The sequence below is a fragment of the Oryctolagus cuniculus genome, chromosome 4 (genome assembly GCF_964237555.1).
Source record: "Oryctolagus cuniculus chromosome 4, mOryCun1.1, whole genome shotgun sequence".
Classification (NCBI taxonomy): Eukaryota; Metazoa; Chordata; class Mammalia; order Lagomorpha; family Leporidae; genus Oryctolagus; species Oryctolagus cuniculus.
Window position 1 is genome coordinate 152,773,138 of NC_091435.1, and position 22,951 is coordinate 152,796,088.

Below are 22,951 nucleotides of genomic sequence, written 5' to 3' on the forward strand. Positions count from 1 at the left end.
GTAAAAAAAAAAAAAAGAAGAAGAAGAAGAAGAAATTTTCAATTCCCAACTTGACTCTCACTGGGATTAAACATGACAATAGGTCTGATCTGATTTCATCATCATTTAAAAAAAATCATCTATTATTTTTCACTTTATGTTTCTGTGTGGGAGCAAACTGTTGAAATCTTTACTTAATGTATGCTAAACTGATCTTCTGTAGATAAAGAGAATCGAAAATGAATCTTGATGTGAATGGAAGGGGAGAGGGAGTGGGAGAGGGGAGGGTTGCGGGTGGGAGGGACGTTTTGGGGGGAAGCCATTGTAATCCATAAGCCGTACTTTGGAAATTTATATTCATTAAATAAAAGTTAAAAAAAAACTATCACTGTATTAACACCTTTGAAAAGTTCTCCAAAACTTTTCTTTTTTTGATATCCAAGTCTTCAGATTATCCTGATAAATCTCTTTTCTACCTAGAGATTTGTTTTCCAGATCTGATATTAAATATCTAATACTTATTTCACTTTCTGCAAAATAATTTTGTTGGATGCTTGTCTATATTTTTGTCAAAGAATCAGTTTTCAACTTATTTTTGGTAGCTTTGGGATCCGAGTGGAAGGAAGGCCTGTACTTCCGGGAATGGAGAGCCCCGACCTGTACTGCTCAGACTACTTAGTGTAGAACCGTGAGGAATACTGCCAAACCCTATCTCCTGCTTAAGGGTCTACACATTTGCCCTGACTCCTTATTTCCACTCTTGATTTCTATTCTCTTCCTTCTGCCTCTCCTTCCTCCTTTGTTAATCTTTTTAAAGATCTCTTTTCTCCTTTTTCTCCCCTTTCTTCACACCATAGACTCCTTCTATATTATTTCCTCATGGCATTCCACCTATATATATTTTCCTACCATAAAAACATTAATTTTCTCTCATAAAAACATTTAACTTATTTTCTTAAGTATAAAGAATACAGTACATATATGTTTTTCTTTGCTTTGGTGAAAGACACAATTTTCTCTGTCTTTCTGTATATTACTGGTCTGTCACTGACCTACATGAATAGGTTGGGTTATGGTTCATATGTGTTTTTTCACTGCTTACGGATCTCAACCTTCTTGTGAATTTAAACAGTTTGCTTGCCAGGGTTACAATCTCATACTTTTCAACGTGATTCTAATATCTAAGCAAGTATTCAAGATGTACTTCTTAAACATTCTGTTAGCTGATAGCTTTGAATTCTATCAAATGAACTGGCTTCTCACCTTCTTAGTTCTGAAACTTTGAAGTTGAGTGTACCAAATTTACTTCAATGAAGATATCTGTATCTAATTCTAATTCTAATTTGCTTGCCAAATTGTGAGGTTTGTTATCTTGGAAATGAACTCATTCCACATCTCAAGATTTGTAGGTCTTTAGTAAAATTACATGATAAAAGCTTGCTATTACTCCTTAGGAGTTTGAATTTTAAGGGGAATGTTTCATTTCAGTTATAAACTGTAATTCTTTTACAAGACATATCCATCTCAATAAATACTGAGGTTTCCATTTCTAGAGTGGAAGTTTTCAATCTTTAATTTCTTTTCTGGCCGATGTACCTGAGGGATCATGTACCACAAGGAACCAAGGTTTACCCTAGCAGCTCCTCAGAGGGCCAGGGGTTCTCTGCTGAGGGGACATATCAAAAAGGAAAATTAAGAGTTCCGAGATGCCCCACAGCTGGGGAAGTTTTGGCCTCTTTACCTCTCTTTTCCCATTCTGAGGATCACACATATCTTCACGTTTAAAAACAGCTGCAGTTATACATATATCAAGAATTATGTGTTGGCCGGCACCGCAGCTCAATAGGCTAATCCTCCACCTGCGGCGCCAGCACCCCGGGGTTCTAGTCCCGGTCGGGGCGCTGGATTCTGTCCCAGTTGCCCCTCTTCCAGTCTAGCTCTCCGCTGTTGCCAGGGAGTGCAGTGGAGGATGGCCCAAGTGCTTGGGCCCTGCACCCCATGGGAGACCAGGAGAAGCACCTGGCTCCTGGCTATGGATCAGCGCGGTGCGCTGGCTGCAGTGGCCATCGGGGGGTGAACCAACGGAAAAGGAAGACCTTGCTCTCTGTCTCTCTCTCTCACTGTCCACTCTGCCTGTCAAAAAATTAAAAAAAATAAAAAGAGTTATGTATTAAGAGTTTCAAGGCAGGGGTATGGAAGCCACTAAAATATAAAGAAATGTGTGAGCCCACAAAAGGAAACAATCTTGCTTTTAAAATGCAGACATAAAAAGGAACAGGATAGATGAAAGAAAAGAAATTTATTTTCTTTTAATTAAAAAATATAAGACTTCTACACTAAAAACCATGAAACACTGCTGAAAAGTTGAAGATCTAAATAAATGAAGAGACAGGGGCTAGCACTGTGGCATGGTAGGTTAAGCCACCATCTGCAGTGCTGGCACCCCATTTGGGGGCTGGTTTGAGTCCCAGCTGCTCCACTTCTGATCCAGCTCCCTGCTAATACACCTGGGAAAGCAGCAGAGGATGGGCCCCTGCCACCCACATGGGAGACCCAGATGAAGCTCCTGGCTTCAGCCTGGCCCAGCACTAACAGCTGAGGCCATTTGGGGAGTGAACCAGTGGATGGAAGATTCTCAATCTCTCTCTCTCTCCTTCTCTGTAACTCTGACTTTCAAATGAATAAATAAATCTTAAAAAAAAGAAGAGATAGTCTTTGTTCATTGATTAGATAATTTAGTAACGTAAGATATCAGTTCTTCCCAAATCATAGAATAAGTGTAATTCCAATTGAAATCCCAGTAATTTTATAAAAACTGACAACCTGATAATAAAATTTAATGGAAATAAAAAGGGTCTAGAATAGAAAAGTTGGAGGAGACAGACAACTACAATTGAGAGTTGCTATAAAGCTACATAATTAAGTCAATGTATTTTTTTTTTCTAAAGGACTTATTTACTTGAAAGAATGAGTGAGAGAGAGAGAGAGAGGGAGAAAGAAATATCTTCCATCGCTGGTTCGCTCTCCAAATGCTGGGGCTTGGCCAGGCTGAAGCCAAGAGCCAGGAGCTCCATCCAGGGCTCCCATGTGGATGGCGGGAACTCAAGTACTTGGGTCATCATCTGCTGTCTCCCTGGCACATTAGCAGGCAGCTGGGTCAGAAGCATGGACTTGAACCAGAACTCTGATATGGCATGCAGGCGTCCCAAGTGGTGGCTTAACCTGCTGTGCCTGAATGCCTACCCCAGCAGGTATATTACTAGACAAAGGATAGAGAATCCAGGAGTAGACTTACACACATATTGGCCAACTGCTTTTCAACAAGAATCTTATTAATTTAAATAAAATTAATTTAACAAATGATATTGATGAGCTAGATCTCTATATGCAAAAAGATAAACTTCAAGCTTTACCTCACTGCACCCACAAAACTTAATTTGTGGTGGTTCACAGATTTAAACACAAATGGTAGAACTACACAGCTTCTAGAGGACAATAGGAGACCATCTTTCCAACTGTAAAGGGTTAACTCATAGGTCTGGGCTACCCAATCCCTATACATTCCAAAAGTGTTGAGGATTGGCCCTTAACTTTGGAATGCATGGCTTGATAAAAGTGTCTGCCTACCTGGGCCTTGGGCCACATCAAATAGTTGATGTTAACAGTGGAATTTACGGTGAACACCTGTGTTTTGTTTTGTTGCCTGGGCCCTGAGCTAAAGTGTATTACTTTAACCTCTGGGGCCCGGGAGACTGAGTAGCTAAGGTTGGTGACATGGGTTCTCTGTGCCTACCTAAGGGAGCCCCAATAAAATGCTCTGAGGGCACCAATGCTGGGGTGAGCTCCTCTAGAAGACTACACCTCCACACGCCACTGCCAGGAGGGTGAGGCAGTCCACTGGGAGAAGACTATGAGAAGCTGGGACTTGCTTCTCCTGGACTCCAGACTTTGTCCTCTCCTGATTCTATCCACATCGCTCCCTGCAATACGCTGTCACCACGTGGAGAACAACCTCTGAATTCTGCCGAGTCCTCCTAGTGAATCACAGAACCTGGCTGGTGGTCGTGGGGACCCCACCAGTAGAGACTATAGGAAAAGATCAGTTACATAGGAAACAAAAAGCACCAGAAAAAAAAAAAAAGATAAAAATAACTTTATCAAAATTAAGTTTTTTTGTTCATCAAGAAACATTGTTGAGAAAATGAACAGGAATGCCACACACTGGGGAGTAATACATATGTCTGACAAGTCTCTATCCAGAATACAGAAAATAATTCCTACAAGAAAAAGATAACTCATTTAATGATGGGCAAGATACTGGAACAAACACTTGACAAACGAGGATACACAAATCACTAATATGCTATGAAAAGAAGCTCTACATGATTAGCCATTTGGAAAAATGCAAATTAAGCCACAATAAGATACTATTTCATACTAAATAGAACATATAAAATAAAAAAGACTGATATTAGCAAATGTTGGCAAGGATGTGGAGAGATCAGAATCTTCATATATTCCATGTAAGAGTGGAAGATTGTATATATTCTGTGCAACAGCTAGGTAGTTCTTTACACATTTAAACATGTACCTATCCTACCATGCAGCGATTTAACTTCCAAGTATTTAGTCAAAAGAAATACAAACATATATATATATATATATATATATATATAATGTCCAAATTCCTCTACAAAAACAATCACAGCAGCATTATTCGTAGTAAGCAAAATCTGGAAATAATTCAGCAATTATCAACCAGAGACCAGATAAACAAATTATGGCTAGACTCCAACATTTGTCCTTTCTGACTTTAATAGTTAATACTCATATAATGAAATACTACTCAACAATCTAAAGGAATTAACTAATAATAAATGCAAAACTCTGAATGAATCTCCAAAACACAGTGCATGAAAAACACTCAGCATAATAACACCAGAGTGTCTACTCGGGCAGGCTGGCGGCACAGCTGGTTAGAAGTCATCACTTGGAATACCCATGTCCCACACTGGAGTGCCTGCGATCAAGTCCCACCTCCACTTCCCATCCAGCTTCCAGCCAACGTGCACCCGAGAAGGCAGCCGATGATGGCCAAGTCCTTGGGTATGTGGGAGACGCGGATGGAATTCCTGGCTCCTGGTTTCAGCCTGGCTAGCCCCAGCTATTGTAGGCATCCAAGGAGTGAACCAGTGGATGGAAGATCTCTTTCTTTGTTTCTCCTTTTTTCTCTATCACTCTGTCTTTCAAATAAATAAATAAAACTTTAAAAAGAGTAAATAGCGCATGATTCCGTTTATGTGAAACTCAAGAACAGGTGATAGATATCAGAAAGTAGCTGTCTTGGAAGGCTGAAACTGAGGGAACTCTGGTGGAAAAGAAATATTCATTCCAGGGGCTGGCACCTTGGTGCGGTGGGTTAATCCTCCTCCTGCAGCGCCGGCATCCCATATGGGCGCCGGTTCTAGTCCCTGCTGCTCCTCTTCCAATCCAGCTCTCTGTTGTGGTCTGGGAAAGCAGTAGAAGATGGCCCAAGTCCTTGGGCCCTGCACCCACATGGGAGACTGGGAAGAAGCACCTGGCTCCTGGCTTCAGATCAGCATAGCTCTGGCCATCGCAGCCAACTGGGGAGTGAACCAACAGACCGAAGACCTTTCTCTCTGTCCCTCCTTCTCACTGTCTGTAACTCTATCTCTCAAATAAATAAATAAAATATTTTTTTGACAGGCAGAGTGGACAGTGATAGAGAGAGACAGAGAGAAAGGTCTTCCTTTTCTGTTGGTTCACCCCCTAATGGCCGCTATGGCCAGCGCACCACGCTGATCCGAAGCCAGGAGCCAGGTGCTTCTCCTGGTCTCCCATGGGGCGCAGGGCCCAAGCACTTGGGCCATCCTCCACTGCACTCCCAGGCCACAGCAGAGAGCTGGACTGGAAGAGGAGAAACCAGGACAGAATCCGGCGCCCTGACCGGGACTAGAACCCAGGGTGCCAGCACCATAGGCGGAGGATTAGCCTATTGAGCAGCAGCGCCGGCCAAATAAAAATTTTTTTTAAAAAAAGAAATATCCATTCCAGACACACTGCTTTAGCTGGTTGTCACACAGGGATATGTAACTGCCCAAACTTTCCTGGCTAAACATTCAAGGTGTATATATGTATTCATAACACAGGTTGAGAATCCCTTACTTAAAGCATTTGGGACTAGAAGTGTTTCATATTTCAGAGTTTTTTCATTTTGGAATGTTTGTATATACTTTTTGGGTTGAGTACTCCTATTCTGAAAACCTCAAACCCATTTTGCTTCAAAATCCAAAAAAAAAAAAAAATTTAAAAAGACTTTTTATTTGAAAGGCAGAGTCACAAAGAGAGTAAGAGAGACCTATCTTCCATCCAGTGGTTCACTCCCGAAATGGCTGCAATGACCAGGCCTGGGCCAGACCGAAGCCAGGAGCCAGGAGCTTCTTCTGGGTCTCCCATGTGGGTACAGGGGCCCACCAAGCACATGGACCATCTTCCACTGCTTTCCCAGAGGCATTAGCATGGAGCTGGATCTGAAGTGAAGCAGTAGAGACTTGAACTAGTGCCCATTTGGGATGCCAACATTGCAGGTGGTACCCCATAATGCAGGTCCTAATCCAAAACTTTTTGAGCATCATTCTGGAGCTCAAAAAGTTTCAGATTTTTTGAGCATTTCAAATTTTTGGAGTAAAGATACTCAACCTGTATATTAAAATTATACCTTTAAAAAAAGAAACTGATTTACCCCAGGCAGGAGATAGTCTCACCATTTTATCAATTTTTTAAAATATTTTATTTATTTATTTGAGAGGTAGAGCCACAGACAGAGTGAGAGAGGCAGAGAGAGAGAGGTCTTCCATCTGCTGGTCCACTCCCCAGATGGCTGCAATGGCCAGAACTGGGTTGATCCGAAGCCAGGAGCCAGGAGCTTCCTCTGGGTCTCCTATGTGGGTGCAGGTGCCCAAGAAGTTGGGCCATCTTCTATTGCTCTCCCAGGCCATAGCAGGGAGCTGGATAGGAAGAGGAGCAGCCAGAACTGGTGCCTACATGGGATGCAGGCGCTGCAGGTAGAGACTTAGCCCCACCATTTTATCTAAATAGCTTAAGAATTAACAACTCTCTTTGATTTAACAATAAGAGCACTTCAGATACAGATGCATTTAGAGTGCAAATGCTTAGTTATTTGAACACAAAAGTATCACAAATCCACATCTATACAGACTTCAGAGTCCCAGGAAATGCTGACTAGCCAATCAACTCCTAGTATTGATAAGCTTAGACTACTTGGCTTCATGGCTTACTAACATTATAGCATTTTTAGAACCTTATTTTAGTAATAAAATATTTCTGAAAAAGCCATATTGTAAGTAAATATAGCAAAGCCTAATATAAAAAATTCTGTTGACATATAAAATGGAAATAGTCCTGGAGAATCTTATAATCTTATAATGTCCTTTAGGTTTCGAAACAGCCTTTATTTATTTAGTCATTAAACTCAGTATTTATGGCATCCTATAAACAGTGTTGGGTACTATGCTAAGCACTGGGAATACAAAGATTTCCAGACTCAGAGCCTAAATCACGGATGTTCACACTAATGCGAGGTGTTACACAGAGGCACATGAGTTACTCTGCAATTGAAGTTAAAAAGCATACATTCATTTCTCACATTTCTAAATTTCTTCTCTGTGCAAGCTACTGGGAAAACAGCAATGAAAAAGACAGATGTGGTGCTGACTCTCACAGAGCTCACATTCTAAGGTTACAATTGTTGGAAGAATCTTTGGGCATCCTGGGAACTGACACTTTCTAAGACATTGCAGTTAGGCCAGGCCCTGAGAGGGATGCTCTAGCTGAGGCAGATCCTGATCTCAGGGAGAGGTGGGGAATCATTAGCTAGCAGGCATTCTTAGGATAAGAATGGTTGCCATGGGGCCAGCGCTGTGGTGTAGCGGGTAAAGCCACTGCTAGCAATGTCGGCATCCCATATGGACACTGGTTCAAGACCTGGCTGCTCCACTTCCAATCCAGCTCTCTGCTATGGCCTGGGAAAGCAGTGGAAGATGGCCCAGGTCCTTGGGCCCCTGCACCCACATGCTCCCATGTGGTTCCCAGGGGAAGCTCCTGGCTCCTGGCTTTGGATAGGCCCTACTCCAGCCACTGTAGCCATTTGGGCAGTGGACCAACAGATGGATTCTCTATCTCTATCTCTCTCTCTCGCTCTCGCTCTCCCTCTCTCCCTCTGCCTCTCAAATAAATAAAATAAATCTTTTTTAAAACATGGATACCATAGCTCCTGGAAACATGGAGTCCAGCTGAGGAATGCAAAACGTATCTTCAGAGCCCAGAGAAACCTTGCACTGGAGTCTCACATCCTCTCAGATCCCATGCAGGATCCTGCCACAGGGTCTTCTGAGAAGTCCTGCCTGCCACAATCCTAATTCTGGAATCTCTCCTGGTAAGTGTCAATGAAGTTATTTAAATTAAGCTGTGTCAGGGGGCAGAGGAAAGCTAGGAAAGTGAACACAGACAATGCTGTTGCCGAGGTGCTGAATAAGAGATCAGGAAACCAAGGTTGACTTCTCCCATCTCTATTGATGCCTAATTTCATCATACGAAGTATCTAATTTGAGTGACAGGAAATTGATGCAGCAAGTTAAAAGACCTATAGTCGTGGAGCCTGTAAAACGGCGCCATGCTTTTGAGGTGCTACTGCCAGCTCAGCTACCATTTATTCCAGCACCTCTGCATAGGAGAAAAACTTGCACATTTGAAAATTGTGTTGTGTCATTTTCAAAACAGAAAACGCATGAATGTGCTGAAATAAAGAAGCTATGTGATTCTGCTCTCAACATAGGAGATTGCACTTTTTAAAAAGCATGCAATTCTGTTCTGTGACTACTCGGGCATTTCAATAGTTACAGATTCTTAAATAAATTAGATGGATCTTTCTGAATACTGGCCACAATTTAAATGCACTTTTTTATACAGCAGCAATTTCTGGTTATTTAAAGACAAAATTGGAAAAAGATTTGAGCACTAAATTGTCATTCTGAGCTCAAAAGTTGAATGAATAAGAAGATATCAATTCCCATTTTTAAAAAGGAATGTGCAAGTGAGTGAAATCATAGCGCAGTGAATCTTATCTACACATGTAATGGAAACTCTACCACTAAAATACCTAGGCACTCGCTTTTAAAGACTTAATTATAGCAATCCATGGTAAAGCAGAGAAGCGAAATCAGGCTTCTTGATTTTTGGAGATATTCTTATCCATGAAATCACATGCCATCTTCGCATCCGCGTTCCTTATTTGGATATGCGACACAAATCGAAGTCCATTGCCACAGATGCAGTAGGTATCAGCCTTGCTGTCCAGGTGTCTACTGCCTGAGCACTTTGGGGGTTTCCCTTACTTATAGATAAATCTCCTATGGATCATCCCACTTCCTTGCTTGTTACTCAGGGACGGCCCCACGCACTAAGTCTTTAATAGCTTCCAAACAACTCAGAAAGCAGTAGTAAGGCCAATTATGGCTGACGGACCCAGTCTCGTAAAAGCTTTAGTCTGTAAATAGCAAAACGGAGACTTTATCAATGGTTTCACAGCTACAGTTTTTTTTAAAAGATTTATTTTATTTATTTGAAAGGCAGAGTTCCAGAGAAAGTTCCAGAGAGTTCCAGAGAGAGACAGGTCTTCCATCATTGCTGGTTCACTCCTTGGATAGCCGAAATGGCTGCAGCTCGGCCAGGCTGAAGCCAGGAGCTGCTTTGGGGGTCTCCCATATGGCTAAAGGGGGCCCAAGCACTTGGGCCATCCTCCACTGCTTTCCTAGGCAATTAGCAGGGAGCTGGATTAGAAGTGGAGCAGCTGGGACTCGAATAGGCACCCACATGGGATGCTGGCATTGCAGGCTGTGGCTTAACCCACTATGCCACAATACTGGCGACAGCTACAATGGTTTTTGATCACAGGTAAAAGAGCTGACCATGATGAACAAACCTCTAGGGAAGGATGGTGGCAAGGGGTTCATGAGGAGGTGAAGAAATCTTTGGTGAGATTATCAAGTCTGCTGTCAGCTTATACTTCCTCAACTGGTGACTGCAGGGGCCACGCACCTTAACCAATACTGGGTCATTTTTAATTTACAAAATGAAAGCTGAAAATGGTACTCAATTGCTGCTTTTAGTCATTTTTGACTAATTATGAGTCTGAACTACCTTTTAAATATTTATTTGCTGCTTGTCATTCCTTTCATTGAGTACCTGCTACAGTCTACTATTTTAGGTGCCATAAGACAGCTAACACTGCTTTGCCACAAGACCCAATAAAAATATCTTCACAATAAATGTAAAAAAAAAAGAAGCTAAAATACCATTTCAGGTAGTGTGAACTACTATAAAAAAGACAAAAAACAAAGACAATAACAAAGCAAAGTGACAGAAAGGGGTCTGTTGTTTCAGACACAGTAGTCACAGCATGGAGACAGACAGTCATTAGACAGGCTGGGTGAAGAGAGTGCCATGTGGATTCTTTGGGAAGAATATTTCAGGCACAGGGAAGGGTATGCACGAAGCTCCTGAAGGGGCCCCACTCCTGTGCTGGGAGAACAGTGAACTGGCCAGGACAGCCAGAGCTGGAAGACAACTGGGAAAGTGCCGGTCACAGGTGAAGCCGGAGCGATGATGGGGCCAGAGCACGCAGGGCCTGCCGGGCGGGCTATCGTCAAGGCTATGGATCTTGCCCAAGTGTTTTGGGAAGCTTTTGAAAGGTGATGTAATGGCTTATGTCAATCAGGCTGCCATGTGGAAAATGGTCTCTAGGGAGGAGAGGAGCCTGGTTAGGACACCGGTAGTGAGAGGAGCAACGATAAAAGATTAACTTGGTTTTAGCAGCACAGAGAGAGAAAAGTAATTTGCTTCAGGATATTCTGAAGAGGATTTTGCTGATGGACTTATGTAATGTGGGAGAAAAAGAAGGTCAAAGACAATTCTAATGCAACTAGGAAGTACTACCTACTGTGATGGAGAAATATGGAGGGAAAAACAGGACTTTGGATATGGTCATAAAAGCAAGAGTCTCTTTTGGAAAGTATTTAGTTCAAAATGTATGGGGCATTCAAGAGGAAATACGGAGCAACGAGGGGAATCTGATTCTGGAGTTTAAGGGAAGAGATTAAAAAAGAATGGAAGACGGAAACCAAGGACCCTGTAGCCACAAATGGTATGAAAACTCAAGAAGCAGGCTGATTCTCTAGGGAATGCACGGTTAGAGAAGAAGAAATACCTGGGGGATATTCCAACACTTAGAGGAGGAGGAGGAGGATCCAACAGCCCATGACATGAGATGGAGTGGCCCGAGGCAGGTCTCCTGTTCTTAGGGAACTGCACACATTCTCTACAATGACCTTGGACTTTGTCAGTAACATCCACTACATGTTTTCCTAACTTTCTAACTGCCCTTTGAGCCAGATTATTTGTGACTTATCTACTTAAAAATATCTGTTGCATAGTAAAATCCATCAGTTGTTCCCTTTGTGATTTCTTCGGTTACTTTTAGTGAGTAACCGCTGGTCAGGAGAGCGCTTGTATTTTTTTCTGTTTGCGTTTTTGAGTGTACTTTGGAATTTATTTTGGTGTGTGGTAAGGCTGTAAGCTGATAGCTTTTCTTTTATTTTTTATTTATTTTTATTTTTATTTTATTTTTTTTGACAGGCAGAGTGGACAGTGAGAGAGACAGAGAGAAAGGTCTTCTTTTGCCGTTGGTTCACCCTCCAATGGCTGCTGCTGCTGGTGTGCTGCGCTGATCCGAAGGCAGGAGCCAGGTGCTTCTCCTGGTCTCCCATGGGGTGCAGGGCCCAAACACTTGGGCCATCCTCCACTGCACTCCCGGGCCACAGCAGAGAGCTGGCCTGGAAAAGGGGCAACCGGGACAGAATCCGCGCCCTCACCGGGACTAGAACCCGGTGCGCTGGCTCCACAAGGTGGAGGATTAGCCTAGTGAGCTGCGGCGCCGGCCAAAATGGCAGCTGATAGCTTTTCAAAGATTTGCTAATTTTCCCAACACCACCTATCCTTTTGCTCACTGGGTTGCAATGTCTTCTACCACACACATTACATTTCACTTGGTTCAATTTCAATTTTAAGCTTTGAAATTGCAAGAGATGATGAAAAGCCTTCCTTCCAATCATTAAATGAAATCTTATGTAAGAATCCCAATGTGCTTACACGGAAATACGTGAAACAGTGCCAACATTTTGCTGGAGAAAAATGCAGGGAGAGAAGGCCGAACAGGAGAACATGAAGGGAAAAGTGTCTTCCTTTTCCTTTGGGAAGGACAAGATGTGGAAAGCGTTGAAGATGATACCTTCAACGCGCACTTGCTGAGTCCCTTCCTTACTTCAGGCACTGCTATGGAGCAGTGGGTAAAACACAGTGCCTGCCTTCAGAGGGCTCAGATACCACTGGGATGCTGGGAAGACAGATGGTAAGCACACACATGACTTTATGATGACCGTTACTGATGACCGCTGTGATGAAAATCAGTCTGGGTATTGGGATAGCGAGCAGAGGAGAAGACAGGCAGGGAGGCCCAGAACAGCCTCTCTGGGAAACATGTGCAGAGCCCCGAATCTGACGCTGCAAGGAAAGAAAGGGGTGGGATGCATGGTCCTGAGGAACGGGCCCACAGGAGGGAAGGAGAAGTGTAAAGACCCCAGGCGAGAAGGAGACACAGACAGGGCTTCTGTGGCTGTAGCACTGGGGTTAAAAGCCGGGAGGAGGAGAGGATGTCAGACAAGGGAGGGCCACAGGAAGAACACTGCATCATCAAGAGCACGGGAAGCCGCTGGAGGGGCACCCGGGGAGGTGTGCTACGATCTGTCGCCAACTGAGGTTCCTCTGGGTGCTGTGTGAAAACCAGTCTGGCTGAAGCGTAGACAGAAGGGACTCTAGCCCGACAGAACTGAAAACCAAAACTAAACATGACTGGACACGACGGGGAAGAAATGTAAGAGACTAGACAGTAAGATTCCTGAGGACAGGGATTTGTGTCTGATGGATCGGGCATCTCCAGGTCCTAAAATCAATCGAGCTGGGCCTTCATGAAGAGGTTGTTGAATTAAACGAACAGGAGACTAAAGGGAATAACTTTTTATTTGTGAAACAAGACTCAGATGAAATGAACAAACCGCAGAGCTTCCGAATTCTCAAGGGCTCCGGAGCTGGTCTCTTAACTACAGTATATCAAAACACGGGACAGACTTCAGTCAAGGGTGAAATGCCATGACACTGGAACAGGGCTCAAATTTTAAGTTTAAAGGTAGCCACTTTGTTGTAAACTCCTTCTCACCCCTTGGACCGTGAGTTCCTATGTAGCAGGAACTTTGTTATTTTGAACTCTCCAGTAGCTGCAGAACATACTGAGGATATGTACTCCATAAACGTATTTTCAGGCTGTTGGATTTCTACTGAAGAAAAGCTAGCACGTAAGGCAATATGCTTACAGAAGAAAATTCGGACAACTTGGCAGCATTTATCATTACTAACATTTTAAGTCTTCCAGAGTAAACTTTGAAATTACATTCTAATTTGAAATGGCTCTGGTTTGACAAGTTAACTCTTGAGACATCTGAGTATAGTATTATGAAAGAACAAAACTGTTCATCAACCCTTTATGCCAATGTTAATTTCTTTAAAAAGCAGGATTTTAATGTTGTTTTATTCCTACAGTGACCCTTAAAATTTCTATGTACGCAATCACAAATGCACATACAAGCATTTATAAGCTTATTGTGTAGCTCCAAAGACAGTTGGGAAACCCAATTTTAATTTTGTTACTGAAATAATTTAAAAATATATTATAGAACTGCCTCTTTTCAATCAACAGCAAGAATCTAGAAAAAGATTATACAAGTAGGCACAATTTATTCAAGTTTATTAGTGTTACAAAAATGAAGTTGTGTAACTTCAAGTTGTAACAAGTATACTTTATTTAATTCTCCATCTGACTACTTGCATCAAAATATACCATTTTCTTATGCCTTAAAAGAAAGGCAGATCTTCACTCAATAATGATTCCTTATGCACATTAGCCATTAACATGCTAGAATCTGGAAAATACTTTCCAGCAACCATGTAAGATTTTCCAAAAATTTTTCTGAGACCATGTTTTAGAATTACCATCAGAGAGGGGGGACTTACCGGCTTTTATTCATAAGGTCTGCTCCTCGTGCTTTGTAATAATCCAAATTTGGATGGAACTGGTAAGTCACTGGTCTTGGGTTTCTCTAAAGAAAAAAAAAAAACAATAAATTAAAATGTATAAGGCTACCAAAATTAAAAAGTAACATATAAATGGACAGATGTGATACTTTTTACATTCCTTCAGAATAGAATATGTATAATAATGAAGTTTATTAATCAATGTGCTGGGGTTTTGCTTCTACCTTTTAAGTTCTTTTATAACTGATATTAGTTCTGATTAAACATTCAAACTGTTTAATATATTTTACTTTTCCCTGTCTCAGTTCACACAGATTATTCTTCTCATTAGATTTATTTGATGGCTTTAATCAATTTCAAATATAACTTGCAAAATATCAGATACATTTATGACACAACTAAAAAACTGTATGAGATGTAACACAAGAGCAAACTATTCAAAATAAATATAAAGGGCTGGGAGACCTAAGGTGTCAAGAAAGCCACATTTTGGTGGAAGAGCAAAAATCCCCTTAGTTTCGGATGGTCAGAATGCTACATATATCCACTAGATGGCACACCAAGTCTTTCTTCTCCCAAAATGAATGGCATCAAAATTCAGCAATTGCTTTAAAGTTAGCAATTTCTATCATCTAGTCTTATTTATGAGTTTAATAAGTACCCTAAACATGCCAGGTAGTAGAAATATTAGTAGGATAATCATTGTGACACAAAACCAAGTGGATCAATCCACGTTTTCATAAAAGCATTAATAACACTGCCCTTTCTGGCATTTAATATTTATAAACATTAGAGATATCCTTGAATCATTATCTTGGGTGTGTTTATTTCAAAGTTGCACTATTACCTAAGTGCATCAGGCTTCTCATGGGCAAATAAAAATTAACAAACACACTTCTATTTTATAAAAACTTAATGTTTACATATGTATGATTTCAATGAATACCATGATTTCAATGTATACTATAATCTCTAACATGTTAAAAATACATATATTTCCCATTTAAAAAGTTTTTTAAAATTTACAAATAAATGTGTTCTAATGTTTGCTTGAGCATATAATTCAAGTAATAATTAGGTCTTGGAACCAGAGTATACATTGTCCTTAGATACATTCTAGATGCAGAAAAACTACATTTTATCTAAATCGGCAATGACCAGTGCGCTTAGATACCAATCCCTGGAACCACAATCCTGAAGCTCTGGTAGACTTGCGTGTGGGCAGGAGGGAGAGGGGGCACATAATTGCTAAGGTTAAATAGTTTGAAATTCATCAAGCTAACAAGCAGCATCTTGATAGCCATGATGGACCTTTTCTTTTTCTGCTGAAAAGAGAGTATTTATACAGTTCAACCCTCTCGTATCTCTTCCACGCCAGCCCTAATCATCTGACAAAAACGACAATCCCTTGATTTAGCTCCAGCTACTACTCCACTGGTTTGGTATTCAACACAGTTCTATAATAATCAAATCTGAATTGCCTTGATGAAGATAACTGATGCTTCCATGACTACCATACTATTAAGTCTAGCAGTGCAACTTTTTCTCTCTCTAGGAATTACACAGGTTTCCGCATGGTAGTTGATGACAACCTGGACCCAAGTATAATGGGAAAATAAAATAGAGGTTAGAGACGCTGGCAGATTGACAAAGCGTTCATGATTTATTTTAAAAATGAACTTACATAGGACTATCATTCATGACTAATTTTGCTCTTTATTCTCAGTACCTGGAAATATGTTTTGTTTTTGTTAATATAAAAGGCTTTTCTTCTCAGACTTCCAATAAACTAATAAAGGATTATGTTACTTTTGCTAGAAAATAATGAAAGGGATCACATGGAGCCATTCCTTGAAATATCTTTATAAAGAAATAACAAGCAATTGAAGGCCTGGAGTGCCGATCTACTAGGCACTTAAAGCCATTATTTGGAAGAATGATCTACCTTGAACGTATGAACAAGGTTCAAGCATCACTTTCACTGAGGCCTATTTAAATTCCTAGGAGAATTGCTGCTAACCAAGGAGAGGCAGTTTAAGATACCATCGTCCTGGAAACAGTAACAACAAAATCACATCCAAAGGTGATGTTGAAAAACAGCATTTGAAACATTAACAAAATTGAGGTGACAGTTAAAAAGCTATTTCATAGGTTTTTCTGCTGTGATGTTGCTATTTCTAAAACAAATATGTGGACATACAAGTAATCTAGACTGGCAATGTTCAATGGAAATATGATGTGGGTCACAAACACAAACTTCATCTGTAATTTAAATTTTATTTAGTAATATTTTATTCAGTTAAAATATATTCAAAATATTATTATTTAAACATGTACTCAATATAAAACTTTACTGAGATACTTTACATTGCTTCTTTTGTACCACGTCTTTGGAATCCAGTGTGTATTTCATACTTATAACGCATCTCAATTTGAAATAGCCACACTTCAAATGCTGCAGTCACCTATGACTTGTGGTTACTGTACTAGGCAGGACAGAACTAAATGCCTGGCATACTTGTAAACCACTGCATGGTTGTAAGGAGCCACACGATGGACACAAAAGTCAAAAGGGTATGGATACTTTCATACATTAAGACTCAGTACTGGAGCAAGCATTTGGCACAATAGTTAAGATGCTACCTAGTACGCCAGGAATCTGTATCAGGGCCTGGCTTCAAGTCCTGTCTGTGTTTTAGATTCCAGCTTCCTGCTAATGCACACCCTGGGAGGCGGCAGCCTAAGTACTTGAGTCTTTGTCCTCACACGGGAGGCCTGGGTTAAGTTCTGAGCTTCTGGCTTTGGGCTGGCACTCAGGGAGTGAACCTGTAAATGGAAGCTCTCTTTCTCTCTTGTGTTTCTCTGTGTTTCAAATACAATGGAAATAAATTTAATAGATCATTTTATGAACTCAGTACTAATGGTTCTTTAATTTACCTATAATTCTCTTTTAATTAATTTAGTTTTATCAGTTTTATTTCTTCCGAATGAGGTTTTAAGAAGTCAAGAAATTTTGGAATACCTGCTCTACAAACAAAAGAAACAAAACTAATAGGTTCAAATCCCTGTCCATAGAAGTGTCCATTTACAAGCAAATGGACAGACAAGCAGGACTATGTATCAACTAGAACATTTTCCTTAAGGGGATGAATGAGCAGAATTTTAATTTTATGTAACTTAAAAAATATTTATTGTTCTTATTTTAAAGGATCTTTTCCCAAATAAAACAATATTTTTAAAGATTTATTTATTTATTTATTTTGAAAGTCAGAGAGAGAGAGAGAGAGAGAGCTTTTTCATCTTTTCATCCGCTGGCTCATTCCCCAGATGGCTGCAACCCCAGGGCAGGACCAGACCGAAGCCAGGAGCCAGAGCTTCCTCTGGGTCTCCCATGTAGGTGGCTGGGGCTCAAACACTTGGGCCATCTTCTTTCTGCTGCTTTTCTCAGGTCATTATCAAGGAGCTGAATCAGAAGTGGAGCAGCTGGGACACAAACCGGCACCCTTATGGGATGCTGGCATTGTAGGCAGTGGCTTTACCTGCTACCCCACAGTACCAGCTGCTTGAATAAAACTTTCAATACAAATAATAGCTCTGCTGTCTAACCTTTAAGATATGGAACATCCTCTAAAATATGAGCATACTTCAAAAAGTTAATGGAAAATGGAATTAAATGATGTTTATTTTGGTGCAATTTTTTAAAATTCTTGCCAAGATTTTTCACTGTGCATTCCCACAAGCTTGCTGAAGACGTTCTTATAGAAGCTATAGAATTCTGCACATGTAAACCAAGAGCTAACGCCTGTAATTCCTCATGGTGCAGAACAATGTGTCAACTGTATGTCCTCTTCCGTACTGGAACAATGCATAATTGTCTTAAATACATTTTCACACAGTCAGGATTTCAGCTATTGTGCTTCCAAACCAAAATAAATTTTTAAGAAATGCTTTTATGTCAATTACTTTTCCTTTGGAAGAAAGATAGCAAAATGATAATTGTATCTTATACTGGTCTATATACAGAATATCAATGACATCCCATGACCTGGCAAATCTATGACTCTACATATAAACACGCAGAAATCACAAACTTCAGCCCATCCTGTGTTTACTATGCCTTTTCTGCATCAACCGGAGGGAACTTGAAATCAATTTTATCCTCTGCAAGATTTCAGCTACTTAATGTAGCAAGTGACATTCAACTTTGCTCATTTAGAAGTTGTTATCTTTTTTTTAAAGATTTATTTGTTTCAAAGGCAGAGTATTAAAGAGAGAGAGAGAGAGAGAGAGAGAGAGAGATTTTTTCCACCCACTGGTTCACTTCCTAAATGGCTGCAACAGCCAGGACTGGGCCAGGGCACAGCCAAGAGCCAGGAACTTCCCTGTAGTCTCCTACATGGGAGGTAGGGGCCAATGTACTTGGGCATCTTTCATGGTCTTTCCAGGAACATTAGCAGGGAGCTGGTTTGGAACTGAAGCAGATGGTACTCAAATTGGCACTCTGATATTGGATGCCAGTGTCACAAAAAGTGACAATTTGCTGTGTCATAAAAGTGGCCCCATGTTGGAGTTCTTTTAAAGTTTTCTCTTCATAATTTTATTTTACGGTCAGAAAATAAGAACAATGTTGAAACTCTATCCACTGCACAGACAGGCTGGATTTGGGGGGGCACTGTATAAAGTCTTGTGGACAAAGTGGTTTATAGGAACAGAACTGATGTTGGTAGAAACTACAGTCCTAGAAGGAAATTTATGAAAAAAACAAAACAAAACAAATCCAACATAATAAAACAAAACCCATGCTGTGCTTTGACTTTCCAAAATGCTTTGGTTAATTTAGCATGATCATAAAATCAATTTACAAATAGTGCTTAAATGATAGCAATCAATGTAAGGGATAAAACTGAAATCAATTTAACCTGTTACAGTTACTGGTCTTCACTTCTGAGGTGTATATCCTATGACAATAACCTGCCCCTAATGTCATTTCAGGCAGAACACACATGCTGTCGCAGAGTGAGTATGAACAGTGAATGGATGCCTTTGGCCATCCTCTTCAACTGAAATCCACAGAAGGGCATGTAACTCCCTTCCCCCTGCACCCCCGACCCCACTGGAAACAGTTCAATATTTTAAGTTCGGACTCACTTTGTTATAGTACTATAAAATATTTAAATGCTAATTCACACTAAGTATAGCTTACTACAAGATGCTGCAAGAAGTACAATTAGCTACAAGAAGTTGCAGCAATTTTCCTTATTTTAAGTCTGATAAAATCAAACCCAACCAACAGCGGTTGTTAGAGATGGTACTTTCTGGATTGATCCTCTAACTCCTGTCTCTCACTTGAAGATGGTCTCTCCTTTTGAATCATCTCTGAGACACTCATCTAACAGCACAGTCGCTTTCAAAAGGCTGGCAATTTTATGTTTTAAAGATTTATTTATTTGAAAGATAAGAGTTATAGAGGGGGAGAGAAAGAGAGAGAGCGCGCTCTATCATCCACTGCTTCACTCAAATAGCTGTAACAGCTGGGATTGGGCCAGGCAGAAGTTAGGAGCCTGGAACTCCATCCAAGTCTCCATGTGGGTGGCAGAGCCTAAAGCACTTGGGCCATCACAGACTTTCCCAGGTGCATTAGCAGGGAGGTGGATCAGAAGTGGAGCAGCCAAAACTAGAATCAGTGCTCTAATGGGATGCTAGCACTGGCATTGCAGGTGACAGTTTAACCTGCTGTGCCACAACACTGACCCCAGACAGGCTATTTTAAATATACCCAGAACTTGGGACTGGCATTTTGGTGCAGTGGATTTAGCTACCACCTATGATGCTGGCATCCCATATGGGTGCTGGTTCAAGTCCTGGCTACTCCACTTCTGATCCAACTCCTTGCTAATGGCCTGACAAAGCAGCAGAAAATGGCCCAAGCAATTGGGTCCCTGCACACATCTGGGAGACCCTGAAGAAACTCCTGGCTCCTGGTTTCGACCTGGTCCAGCCCCAGCAGCGGCAGCCATATGGGGAGTGAATCAGTGGATGGAAGATTGATATTTCTCTCTCTTCTCCCTCCCCTGTAACTCTGCCTTTAAAATAAAATGTCTTTAAAAAATACACACAGAACTGAAAAGTGCAATCTCAGAGATCACTGTGCTAATTTATTGAGTATCTGTATGAATGAGTGCAGAATTCTAGTTACATGCTGAAAACAAAAGCACAAACATCACGTGGCTTGTCAGCTTGAGAGGGACAGGGTGCCTGCTGGGTGAGGAGAGGGATCAGAAGTCAATCAGGCTTGTACTCGGATTTCTGTCCCATTCATTACCAGCTGAGCAACTGTGAGGAGTTAGCTGCACTTCTGGCTCCTGTTTCATCACCTGCAAGACTGAGGGGATTAAATGACACAACGAAAATTGAGTGCCTGGCACAACACAGTGCCAGGCACTTGATAAAAACTCAAAGAAATGGAAGCAATGACTACCTCCTGATACCACTGAGAACTGACAGCAGACCTTGAAATCGAGAGCATCTGTGACAGTTTGACAACCTAAACCCCATGATGACAAATAGGTAGGAAAAGCAATGTTTTATACTCTGAAAAGCATACATAAATTTAGGATAGATTCTGCAGAACATTACATCTTTTAAAGTAAAAATGTGTATTTAGGGGAATGCATCATGTACAGTGGGTCTCATTCATGGGGGGAGGTTGTCTTATTTCTCACTACAGAAGCATATATGAATACATCTATATATATTTTAAATGGCGTAAAAGCATACTAAACTATTCACACAGTATTTGTTTCCTGGCTTACAAGATTACAATAATCAAAGTGATTTCCTCCAGCAGGTCCGAGTTGTTATCATTTTACAGTTTATTGGTCACAGCTTTTACATTAAACTGACAAAGTTCATGTAGTGCTTGTTTTATGGAAAACAATGATTTACATGGCTAGCACAATGTATGTCTGGTGTGAAGAAAACAAAGCACGTGACAAGATGAAGAATTACTTAGTTTTCTTTCATCTAGTGTCTTGCTACCAACCTGCAATTCTTCCAGCACACCAGATTAGAAAAGAGGACAAACAAGGCTTAGAAGGAGAAACCGCACTGTAAAAATGTGTCGAATGTTCCTCTTTGATGAAAAATGAGATTCTTATTTTAGTGAATATGTGATCGCCTTAATGCTGGGAGAAAAGCAACCATCATTAGAGAAACGAATTGCTCGGCTGTTTATAAGCAAAAAGCTCTGGGGGAACTTCCCAGGACCCCAAGGCGAAGCATTCCAGGGCTACGCGAACATATGTTGCAGGTGTTTTCAGGCAGACAGGTGGGCAAGCCTCAGCCGTGGTGGAAAAGTCGCTTTCATTCGCCATCACGGAAACGAGCTCACCTAAACGCATCCAAGTGCAGAGATGCCATAGCATGGGAGAACTGGAGCTGCAGAGCAAAGCTCGCCCCACAATAATTATCTTGTTAGTGCCAAGCAAATAGAATTTTTTTCTTTTTGTAGTTTCACAGAAAACAAACACTGCCAATTACTAAAAAAAAAAGAGAGAGAGAGAGGGAGAAACTTAAGGTGTTTTAAACCTGGAACAAAGAACAGCCTGAAATACTGATAATTACCCCAAAAAGATAAGGATGAAGTATTGTTGCCTTTATTTAAACAAATATTCCTAAGGAGACAGTTTGTTGTAATATCCCCTCTTTGGTTCACTAGGCAACATTAGATTTATCATAATTCTCCTAAAGCCTAAGATATTTCTATATTAAAATGCTAATTTTGTCTTCTCTTTTGCCTGTAATTAAAGCTGGGGAAATCTGCGGTCTGATAGTCACTGGTGGCTGGAGGGTTCACAAAGGTCTCACCATTTCTCTCTCTCACTGCCACACACTGACCTCTCCACTGAACACAGACACAGTCACCACAGGATCTACAAGGCGGACATTATAATCCTACATGCCCCAAAAATTCTTTTTAAAATACACATGCGAAAGCACACACATATATCAGTCATGACTGGTATCACCCGGATGCTGCTGTCAAACCAAGACTTTGTATCTGACTTTCTTCTTTGTCATCAATTCAAGAGCTGATTTTCTTTTTATATTATTTGTGATTGAGGACAATAATCATTTTCTTATGTGTATTTATGTATAATAGTATATTGAGCCACATCTTCTCTGCCTAAACTAGTTCTCTTTCTCTATTTTTGAAATAAGCCATAACAGGAGTTAATTTAATTAATTTCAAATACTCAGTATAAATTAAACTGCAAAAATGTAACATTGGGAAAAATAAAACCTAGTTTGTCTTATTAATATTACAAAATCCAAGCTGTGTAGATGTAATACTTTTACCAAGTTAATATAGATTTTCAGCAAACAAGAACATAAATACTTGTAATGTTGTAAATTGTTAAATAATTAATTTAGTTAATTATATAATTAATATGGTTAAAATAACCTCTGGTTTATATGCTAATAATTCCTATGTATTTTCATAGCAAACATGCTAGGTATTAAGAATCTTAAAGCAACTGACAGAAAAATTTAGATAGTTTTCCTTCATGTAACTGTAGATTAAAAATTCAAAAAATTTAGAAGAGGAAAAGTAAAAAAAAATAAGGAAGCAAAAACATCGTTAACTGGGTAAAGACACAGACAAAACCTGTGAACCCATGCCACTTCCATTCCACCCACTGAGCAGGCCCAGGCTCTGAAGTGGCGTCCC

At 40.6% G+C, this 22,951-nt stretch overlaps 1 protein-coding gene across 9 annotated transcripts in view; it reads right to left on the minus strand.

Annotated features, from left to right (window-relative positions):
- Nucleotides 1–22,951, minus strand: part of TBC1D5 (TBC1 domain family member 5) — a 602,613-nt gene that overhangs the window by 74,045 nt on the left and 505,617 nt on the right. For all 9 annotated transcript variants that reach the window (XM_070072843.1, XM_017346738.3, XM_008266048.4 and 6 more), the window contains one exon: nucleotides 14,200–14,285. In XM_070072843.1, coding sequence (XP_069928944.1) covers nucleotides 14,200–14,285 — 86 coding nt within the window. The remainder of the gene's footprint in view (nucleotides 1–14,199; nucleotides 14,286–22,951) is intronic.